Raw genomic sequence first — 11,416 nt, forward strand, 5'->3', positions numbered from 1 at the left:
CTCTCACCTCTCTGCCCCCACTGCAGCACTACAAAGATGCTGCTCCTGAGTTTCTCAAGCAAAGAGAAGCCACTAAATTGGAGTGAAGTCACACCTGGTTTCCTGTTAGTGACCCCATATAGCCCAGCCTACTGTAGCATCTTGCCACCACCTCTCCTTGCAGTATTAACCCCATTTAGGAAATGTTTTTATATCACCTCCTCCAAAGCACTGAAACACTAGTCCATTAAATGCAAAACCAGCATGAGTTTAAAAACATTTTAATTTTAAGTTTGAATTGCATTTCATAACATGTCAAATATGTTCCATTTATTGTAAAAAACGAAGACAAGTGTTTCAGAGATTTAATGCAAAGTTCTACCTGTTGCATTTTACTGAACAAGAGTTTGCCAATTGATGGTATAAAGTAAAAATAAAAAACCAACAACCCGCAAGCTCTTCATTAACCTTTCATGCCAGTAATGTTCATGTCACTTAGCTACGTTCAGTTTTGGATGGCAGTTAAATGCATCCAGCAGGAGTAACACCTGGACAGGGGACAGGTAGGTTCTATGCTTTCTCATAGTGGCGAACAGCAACCACATCACCAAAGGTGAGAGTCTGCAAGTTGGAGAAGAAATAGAGAAGTTAAAACACCATACCACGTTTCATAACCATTTTCTACTTATTGCTAAATCTAAAGAGGTTGTTCTAATGCAAGGGTTCTCAAACTGTGGGTTGGGACCCCTCAGTGGGTTGCAAGGTTATTACATGGTGGGGGTCGCAAGCTGTCAACATCCACCCCAAACCCTGCTTTGCCTCCAGCATTTATAATGGTGTTAAATATATAAAAAAGTGTTTTTAAATTATAAAGGGGGGTCGCACTCAGAGGCTTGCTATGTGAAAGGGGTCACCAGTAAAAAAGTTTGAGAGCCACTGTTCTAGTGGATGTAAATCATATAAAAGTAAACAAAACATGATCGTGCACCCTTAATATTGAGTGAAAACATTCAGAGTTGTGGTTCCCACAGCAACCATACCTTTCTTATTGCTGTTTTCAATACAGAGTAACTCATGATACACTAGATCAGAAAGGGGACCAAAATAAAGGATGTCTAGGAACCAAAACAGAATTTCCTAACTTTTGTGCATTTAAACTCTCAGCCATAACATTGAACCTATATTAAAAAATTTTATTAAAACAAAAACAAACAGACAAAAACCACACTGATCCCATATCAGAATGTGCAATGCACTATGTGTATATTTCAATGTTCATATGCAATACTTATTATATGTAGGGGGTATATGTAAAGGGAATCAAGTGTTCAATAAATGTACCATGTCCACTGATTGTATATGTAATCACTGAATATGGCTGGTAATTCTAATGTATGGAACTCCCAATATATTGCCTCTTGGAGGTGCCAATCGTGAAGACTGAAATTTTCCCAAGTTACTGGGTGGGGGCTCGAGCCGGTTTTGGTTATATTGTTGAAAAGGAACGCCCTAGATATTAAACCCTTCTTGCTGCCCACTCCCACTGGCAGAAGGGATAGCTGTTTGCATATCTGCAATTTTGCATCCCAAATTCCTGTTCAGATTTCTTGTAAGATAGCTTGCTGCACACGGGCAAATATCATCGTTACTTGCTTTATAACAAGCAAACTTAAGAACACATATTTCTCATTGACCAACTACATATTGTGTCTGCACTTTTAAGTTTAAACTATTTGGAATTCTCCACACACGAAGAGAGAGAGAGAGAGTGTGTGTGTATCTGAACAAAAACAAGAGTTAAAGAAAGTAAAGTAGCTGAACACACTTCTTTTTCATGCCAAGAACAAACATGAGAAATTTCAGCCCAGAGGCTACATTTCCAAACCCCCTTCCTCCCAGTGTTATAAAGGTTTAGAACATGTGCACTTTTCAGCCATAGCTTTAGTATCACTGCCACGAGGGCAGTCTGTAGACTTCCCACCACCTGGTGAGTGCAGGGCACACCCGACCCCTGCTGCAGTGCCCAGGGACATAGCTCAGGGGAAGGGGTGGAGTGGGAGCATGGCTGGGGACGGAGCAGGGGCGGGGGCTATGGGGAAGGGGTGGAGTGGGCATGGGGTGGGAGTGGCGGCAGCTTTCCTGGCCAGATCAGGCTGGCCATTGGAGCAGCACGCAGCTGTGTAGTTTGTGTATGGGTAAGGATGGCCCTGACTGCCACAACATTATAATCCTATTCCCAAAGCATCACTGGAGGTAGGTGGGTTAAAAGCATAAAATATTACTCTTTACATGAACCTCTTCCCCTGGTCATCATTTTGGAAAATAATCTAAGCAGGAATACTCCATTCATTATGAAATGCAAAAATCCTCAAGATATATTACCCCAGAGAAATACTTATTCTAAGTAACTAGTTGCACATGGAAGTATAAGACAATTTTATTTTAGTGATCTAAAGTACCACCTGTTTAAAATGGATTGATGCACATTTAATCAAATAGTTCATATTTTTGCAGTTCCAGAAGAGTATTTTGTTTCATTTGGGATTAGTACAATGCTGTATTTAACTCCCCTCCCCTCAAAAGTCTAAAATGTCATTGACTTTCTGAAGACTGTTAACTAGAGCTGGTTGAAAAATGCTGAAAGTTTTCCATTGTCCATAAACAGATTCAGAGCAGCATATATATATATGTGTGAACTTTTAAAAATTCTCAACCAGCTTTACAGATAACTAGCTCTAGATTTTAAATAAAAATAGCATGCTCTCGATAGATCTAAACAAATAGTTAACCTGATACATATGAGCTCAGTGATCATTTTACTTACCATTACCATTTTGCCATCCTTAATTTCTCTAACAAAGTTTGTCTCTTTGCCGTCCCATTTCTGTACATGAACTAGTTTGTCTCCATCCAGGGTCACAACTGACTGGGATATCAAAATATACAAAGAGAAGGATTAATTTAAAACAGTAGCAGATACTATTCAGATTTCTAGGGAATGTATTCAATAGCCTCTACTAGATTCTCTTCAACAAACTTACTCAAACCTGGCATAATAAAGGAGTTCTAGGCATTTTAAATCCAAACCCACGAACCCTCCTTGTTTAAAATGAAAAGTCCATTTGATTCTTGTTTGTACAAAAAGGATTAAATAAATCCTGCTTTGTGTGTCCCAGTGACATTTAAATGATAATTTCACATTTGCTCTGGTTTAGCAACTTTTTAAAGCCCCCAAAGTTCAGGAAGGATGTACTTCCTCATTTCAGTTGAGAATGATGTCTCCTAAACTGATTTTTGGATTAAAGTGACTGGTACAAAAATATGGATGGGGTATCTAGCAGAATTCCTTCATACTGGAAGGCCAAAACGTATGTCATAACATCCAGACATACTTTTGTGTCTCTAGATGAGTAAAATGCGGTCTTGTCTTTCCTTACACTCCCTTTCTGTGCTACAAAACTAAACTAACTGTGACAAAGAAGTTGAATCATTCTCCCTAGTCCCTCCCCCACCAAAAGATAAGACTTTTCAAATGCTACAGCCTGAGAGGGTGTTCACTTACTTTGCAGTTTCTGTCATCTGGGGTAGTTTCCTCAAACTCTTCTCCAAGCTTGAAGCTGATTTCAGTGTTCTTGAAAGTGCTCTGGGTCCTGATCACTACTTTGTCCCCTTCATTGCTGATTATCACCGTGGGCTTAGTGACGTTCCCCACCTGCCGAGTAGCAAAGCCCACTCCTAACCCGCCAAATGAAAACAAAAATCCATCAGACCCTGATTTCTTTTACACCCTGTTTGCCAAACAATGAGGTGAAACCTCCTATCCTGTTCTGCTCCTTTCACTATCACACTACACTTTACACTTCTCTGCCCAGTCATCCATAACTCATCTATCCACTGTCCTACAGTCTAGCTCACTGTATATATTTCTGAGTCCTCAGGTATCCACTTAAGAAACACAATATATTGTAATAATGACCCCTTAGGTCAACAGTGTAGTACATCAGCTTCTTGTCACTGAATTAGTGACAGTTACTTTTTGCTTATTTAGATGGCAATCTTTATCATTCCTGTACAATGACAGGGACCTGTTTGTTTATTTGCAAGCAACTTTTGTTGATACAGTTGATCTCATTGTCTTTTCCTAAAATAAAGTTTTAAAACAGGCTCAATGCATTACCACTCTGTTCCCCCGCCTTCCCCGCCCCCCCTTACAAACCCACCATGCAAATTATATCTATATCACGTTAACTTTGATAAAGAATGAAACAATGATGGAAATAACAGAGCAGGCAAAGCCAGGGCACTTTCACATTCACATTCTCTGCAGCAACATTCAGCTCAGCTAGACAATGATTCTTTTTTTGGTTCTACTCAGAAATCACTCAGAAGCTTTAATCCAGTGCAAAATCCCAAATCCCACGATCACTCTCCAACCTATCTGTGCTGGAAAACATCATCAAAACTTCAGGAACAATTTCAGCAGCCCAATGGGTGATTAGCAATAGCTCCTTTTACCTACCCAGCGCCTTCATGTATTCATCAAAATTCTGGCTGTCAATCAGCTTCCAGGTAGCACAGAATGCCTCAACCATTGTGGCCGCAGGAAGGGTTAGACAGTTGGAATGAAGCTGGCAGGTGGGAGGCTGTGTCCAGTCCTGTTGGGATTTTAAACCTAAGAGAATCTCCTGCACCTCAACTACAGCTCAGCCCCCTTCTTATTGGGACTCGGAGAAGGGGCGGACAAAGAAGAAAGGACCTACATTGCCACCCTCGCCTCCTCCCCCCGCCCTCTCCCTCTTCCTTTGAAGTAAAGGCGAGGAGGGGCTGAAGGGTTTCAGTCCTCTCTGTGATTGGATCAGGCCACTGGGTCAGCAGAGCAAGTCTTGTGCCGCCCACCCTTTACCCTGAAGCCCTCTCCTGCCTAAGAGGGGGGGCGGGGGAGGGCTCTGCTGCTGCTGGGGGAGCAGAGTGGGGGGTGGGGGGGAGAGAGAGAGAGGGCGTCATTCAAGTCCTACTTGAAAACTTGGCAAGAGCAATTTCAGCCTCAAAGAAAAGATGCACAATAAGAAATTCAGCTTCTCTTCCGTTGCACTGTAAACTGGTGACAATTTAAAAAGACACTAAGGAAACCGAAGTCTTATCCTCTTGCAAAGAAAACTCGGTATTTTCTCTTACACATTCAAATAGCAAGGCATAAAAGGGAAGTGTAACAGGCAGGGATTCAGCAAAGAGGCTCTACAAAAGGGGGGATTACACTCATGTACCGCGAGAATTATGTGTGCCAAGTCTACCCCAGTAGACATCCCAGTTAAGAGAGGAGACCATTTGAAACGGAAAACCAGATACTGAAATCAAAATAAGATGCTTGACTGAATACCCACAGCAGGACGAAAAAAGGGGTTCTGGCTGCATTTCACTTTATCTTTATTTGGCAATTTTTGTATTAAGATCAGAGTTTAAATTTTCAAGCCCATTTTTACCACCCAGTTTGGCATTAGCTAGTGAATCCCCTACATGAAATTGTGCCAGTGCTATCCCAATTACATAGCAATCACTCTCCTTCGTTGTCACTGCCTGAAAACATCTTCTCTACTAAACTGACAGCGTTTGGAAACTATTTTTAAAAACTGATCTTAAAATTATTTCAGTTTAGCACTTTTTTGTTTGTTCAAGATACTAGGTGGTGACCTAATCTCCTGCAGGTTTCTCATAAAGCAGCCTGGTTCTGTCGGCCAAGATGATGTCAGCCAGTCAGACAGACCTAAAACTTGGAGGGATTCCAGAGCCCCCTGGGCTAACACCTTACAACTTGTTAGGAAAACTCAGGGACTGAAAGAATGAGCTATTCTGTAATTCAAGGAAGCAAAGCTTGGGGACCCTTTGCCTCGACCAGGGTTAAGAGCTTGTACCTTTATTGAGGTATAAACAGATTGGGAACAAATGGGGAGATAAGTTTGAATTCTCTGTAAATGGATTCTTTGTAAATGATTAACATTTGTGTTACTTTCAGGCACTTGAAATACCGCATAGTCCTTAGGGCTAGGATGCCTAATTTGGTAAGTCTCTGTCATTCGGTGATCAGGTGTGTCACCCTTAGGGTATGTCTTCACTGCAGAGTCCCAGTATACAGAGTGCAAAGATGGCCTTAAGCCACCTTTGCCTTCCCACCCATTCCATTCCTGCCCCACATGCAGGACCAGAGTAACTGAGAATCAGGCCCTCAGCCTGGGGAGACAGACTTCAATCCCCCATTCACACGTCAGCTCTTGCAACAACATTTCAGGTGTTGAGACAGTGGGGGCAGGGGTGCAGTACTGGGCAGCTCAATATGACTACCAGATTCACATGGTCAGGAGAGTTGAGAAAGAGGTCCACTGCCTTGGGTGCTTGCTTAATTACCTTGTTGGGAACTTGATCTATTTGGCCAGTTGCTTAATATTCAGGTTGCTGAATATATTTAGATTGGAACAGTCACTGCCCACATTCAACCCCCCAGTTCCCCGCCCCCTGACAACCACCCCGAACTCCACTACCCTCTATCCAACCCCCCCTGCTCCCTGCCTCCTTACTGTGCTGCCTGGAGCACCAGTGGCTGGGTGCTACAGCCACACTTCCCAGAGCACCAGGACAGGCAGCCGTGCTGTCCGCTGGAGCCAGCCACACCACCACGCAGCACAGAGCACTGGGTCAGGCCGTGGCTCTGCAGCTGCGCTGCCTGGCAAGAGCTCGCAGCCCTGCTGCCCAGAGCATTGCACCAGCAGCCCAGTGAGTTGAGGCTGCGGGGGAGGGGGAACAGCCTCCCGGGACAGGAGCTCAGGGGCCAGGCAGGACGGGCCCATGGCCAGATGTGGCCCATGGGCCGTAGTTTGCCCACCTCTGGTCTAAACCAAAGATTTCAGAGAAATTCTAGCTGGAGCTGACTTGAAGGCAATGACCTACAGTAACTCCTCACTTAACATTGTAGTTATGTTCCTGAAAAATGCGACTTTGAGTGAAACGATGTTAAGCGAATCCAATTTCCCCAAAAGAATTAATGTAAATGGGGGGGTTAGGTTCCAGGGAAAAATTTTTCACCAGACAAAAAACTATATATTATATAGATATATATACAGTATACGTTTTAACCAACAATTTAATACTGTTCACAGCTATGATGATTGTGAAGCTTGGTTGAGGTGGTGAAGTTAGAGGGTGGAAGCGGGAGGGATATTTCCCAGGGAATGCCTTGCTGCTAAATGATGAACTAGCACTTGGCTGAGCCCTCAAGGGTTAACACACTGTTGTTAATGTAGCTCTCACACAAGACAGCACGAACACGAAGGAGGGGAGACAGCATAGCAGACAGAGACAGACACACACCTTGTGTGTGTGTGAGAGAGAGAGATGCACACTGCCCCTTTAAGTAAGCTGACCCACTCTTAAGTGCATTGTCTTTTTAAGTGGATCAGGAAGTTGAGACAGCAGCTGCTGCCCCAGGCTCTCTCTGTCCATGTCCCCTCCCTGCTCTATATGGAGAAGGGGTAAGCGGGGTGCAGGAGCAGGGGGGAGAGGGACACCCTGACATTAGCCCCCACACTTCCCTCCCTGCACAGCAAGCAGGAGTCTCTGGGAGCAGCTCCAAGGCAGAGGGCAGGAGCAGCACTTGACAGTGGCAGGAGGGACAGCTGAACTGCCCAGCAATTGATAGCCTGCTGGGCAGCTGCTGCACAGGGAACTTAGGAGAGCGGGGAGCTGAGAGGGGGGCTGCTGGTCCACCCTGATTACAAGCCCCCACCAGCTAGCTCCAATGGGCTGCTCTTCCTGCAAGCAGTGGACAAAGCAGGCGGCTGCCAAACGACGTTAGAAGGGTGCATTGCACAACTTTAAATGAGCATGTTCTCCAATTGATCAGCAACATAACAACGAAAAAATGTTAACCGAGACGACTTTAAGTGAGGAGTTACTGTACCTGGTTACCTTCCCTGCCTTCTCAGCAGGACAATAGCCCCAATAAAACAGAATCATTTCACTAGTTGGGGTCAGACCATCCTTTGTAGGTGGTATTTTTTTAATTATTTGGGTATCTTTACATGTTGTAAGTCACTTTGATAAGACAGTGATGGCTGCATTATCTAAACGCATCCATTATACAAAAAACTTACTCCATTTTTCCTGTTTAAATTCTGCAGTTAACGTGTTGTTTAGAGCATAGCAAAGCCTGCCTAAAATGAGACTAAATAAGACATCCTGGGACAAAGAAATATGCTTTCAATTCAGATTAAAATTTGATGCATTCTGGAGAATGACACATATTTTCTATTCCCTTTTGTCTTGGGCATGCTGCCAGACTCTCACTCTGCAGCATTTCTAGCACACATTTTATGACTAGAATTTTTTCAAACTCTTACTTGAAAAGAGGAACATGTATTTTTAGATTATTATTAATGTAACCCATAAAGAGCCCAGTTCAGATCAGCGCCTCATTGATACCTCAGTCATCAGAGATGCAGAAACAAGGGATGGATTAAGACAGGAGCTGTGGATTCATGGAGTTGTGCTTTGGGCTGTGAGGATGTCTGTGTATCCACAAAGCATCCTGCAACTTGTGCTGTATGCGCACAGGAGTCTGCCTGTGTCAAGGTTCCTTCCCCACTCTGAACTCTAGGGTACAGATGTGGGGACCTGTATGAGAACCTCTAAGCTTAACTACCAGCTTAGATCTGGTTTTGCTGCCACCACCCAAATTATTTATGAGTTATTTGGGAAACTCTGTCTACCTCCCACCCAGAGTATCTCCCTCCCAAGTACTATAACCCTTCCCTGGGTAGCCTTGAGAGACTTCTCCACCAATTTCCTGGTGAACATTGATCCAAACCCTTGGATCTTAAAACAAGGACAAATCAATGAGATTTTTAAAAAGAAGGATTTTAATTAAAGAAAGAAAGGTAAAAATAATCTCTGTAAAATCAGGATGGAAAATAACTTTACAGGGTAATCAGATTCAAAGAGCCCAGAGGAACCACCTCTAGCCTTAGGTTCAAAGTTACAGCAACCAGAGGTAAACCCTCTAGCAAAAGGAACATTTACAAGTTGAGAAAACAAAGATAAAACTAATACGCCTTGCCTGGCTGTTACTTACAAGTTTGAAATATGAGAGACTTGTTCAGAAAGATTTGGAGAGCATGGATTGATGTCTGGTCCCTCTTAGTCCCAAGAGCGAACAACCCCCAAAACAAAGAGCACAAACAAAAGCCTCCCCCACACCAAGATTTGAAAGTATCTTGTCCCCTTATTGGTCTTTAGGTCAGGTGTCAGCCAGGTTACCTGAGCTTCTTAACCCTTTACAGGTAAAAGGATTTGGTGTCTCTGGCCAGGAGAGATTTTATAGTATTGTACACAGGAGGGTTGTTACCCTTCCCTTTATAGTTATGACAGCCTGCATGGAACATTTTCAAAACAGACTTAGGCTCAGATTCTCAAAGGTACTTAGGTACCTAATTCCCATAGAGAGTGAATAGAATTTGGGAACCTATGTAACTTAGGCACATCTGAAAATTTTAATTTTAGTCCTTTTGAAAATGACCCAGCCATAATTGAATTGCTGACTCCTCTGATTCGTATGTTGAAACACATAATGGGTTTTCTTTTGAATTAAGGTGTATGAAAACATTCTGCATGGCTGAATACATGATATAGTTCATATCTTTTATTGTCTCCTTGTTCAATGGCTCAGCCAATTTTCAAACCTGGTTTGAATCTCTGTTGTGAATCTCAGTATAGTTTTATTGTGAGTAAAGAATGCACATAAACTGATTTTAACAGCAAGTTTGGAGCATACACCCATACAATAGGAGGACAGAATTGTGTTACCTGAGTGCTGAATCTTATTCGATCTCATGTTCTGCTTTTCACCTTGGTTGCAGACAGAGAATCTTATGAAAATCCAGGCAGTAAAAGTGTCCTCGACTGAAATTATCTCAAGTACCTTCCAGTTGCCTAAGTGATTGGCTGATTCCATTAATAAAGATAAATTATTTCATTGCTGCTGATGAGTCATAGAAAATAACACGGTCTAGCTTACTGGTGTGCTGCTCTTTTGAAATCCAAATTTAAACACAGACAAAAATGTCTTATGGACAAGGCCACATGTGCTGTGCAATTATGCAGCTGCACAAGTGATCATATAATGCTCCCGTTTATAAAACTGCTGCATAAATCCATTTTTGTGCTCCATAAATGCCAACCAAGGGGCGTGGTAGAAAGAGGACCAGACAGAGGGCAAAGATGCTGAAGAAAATGCAGATGGATTGGGAGTAAGGCGGGCGGGGAGGTACTTGCTTTGCAGAACCCTGACAGAGCAGAGTCATAGCTCAGGAACTTTGCAGGAGAGGAGAGGAGCTATCTCTTACCCACCATAGACGTTCCCCTGTAGTGATGCCAAGGGAGATTAGCAGGAGCGCTGCCAGCTTTTTTGCCGCCCTTGGTGGTGGAAGGTCCCACCTCCGAAATACCGATGATGACTGGGACGGCCGAAGATCCGGCTGCCGCGGTCGCCGCCCCCCAAATGTTAGCACCTAAGGCGACCGCCTAGGTCACCTAATGGATTGTGCTGGCCCTGGGGATTAGCTAGGAGTAGGACAGGCTGGTCCTTATCTTTTGCACTATAATTCTGGGTCTTGCTAACTCTTGCTGAACCAAATTGATTAATGATGATGGTATGACCTCTAAGCATCCTGTGAGGTTACAAGTTAAATGGCACTAGGAATTCCTTGAAAAGGAAAGAAATGGCCATATATGAACTTCCAGACATTTGTTTTGCTCAGTCAAACTAATGGGACAGTAAGGGTTGACCATGCCTCTTCCAGATATTTTAAAGAGGGAAGCATAATGGGATGTTTAACATCTTCAGGATCTTAGAGTCCTGGAGGTCCCCATCTCATCCAACAATTAAGCAGCATCGCCTTCCTGACTCTCTACACCACCTTCCTGAGATCCAGATATTTTACCATCATAGCACTGGGCCTTCTTTTTGCCTGATCCTGAAAGCTGTTCTGACCAGACCAAATGAGGCAAGAGAACCAGATGATACCATCACCACCACCACCATTAGGTTGGCTGAATCCTAAGAAGCTTGTAGGATGTAGTATTTTAGTTTCCTGTCAGGCCCTTCCACTATGTGTCACCTTCATCGTCTTCCTGTTCTATGAAAGAAAGAGGAACTTTCCCAGAATTAATGATCATTTAACTTGAATTCCAAGTATTTTAATGTTTTGTTTTGCTCTTCTTTTCCTGTGTTTAAATTGAAAGCAGTAATATTTTTTTTTAATCTAACAAATGGAGAAAAGGGAAAAGGATAACAATGGATATAAATTGGAAGCTAGGAATTATAGAAAATTGATAAGGTAGCAGAAGGACACTAGGAGAAATATGTGGCCAGCAGAGTTAAGGACAATAAGAA

General features: G+C 43.0%; 1 protein-coding gene across 1 annotated transcript; it reads right to left on the reverse strand.

Annotated features, from left to right (window-relative positions):
- Positions 1 to 244: 244 nt before the first annotated feature.
- On the reverse strand, positions 245 to 4,768 carry FABP7 (fatty acid binding protein 7). Its single transcript, XM_034765760.1, has 4 exons — positions 4,499 to 4,768; positions 3,542 to 3,714; positions 2,804 to 2,905; positions 245 to 600 (listed from the first exon to the last, which is right to left on the reverse strand). Exons 1-4 carry the CDS (start codon positions 4,569 to 4,571, stop codon positions 550 to 552), a joined length of 399 nt encoding a protein of 132 aa, XP_034621651.1. The 5' UTR covers positions 4,572 to 4,768; the 3' UTR covers positions 245 to 549.
- Positions 4,769 to 11,416: the final 6,648 nt, after the last annotated feature.

Source organism: Trachemys scripta, chromosome 3 (genome assembly GCF_013100865.1).
Source record: "Trachemys scripta elegans isolate TJP31775 chromosome 3, CAS_Tse_1.0, whole genome shotgun sequence".
In the NCBI taxonomy this organism is placed as follows: Eukaryota; Metazoa; Chordata; order Testudines; family Emydidae; genus Trachemys; species Trachemys scripta.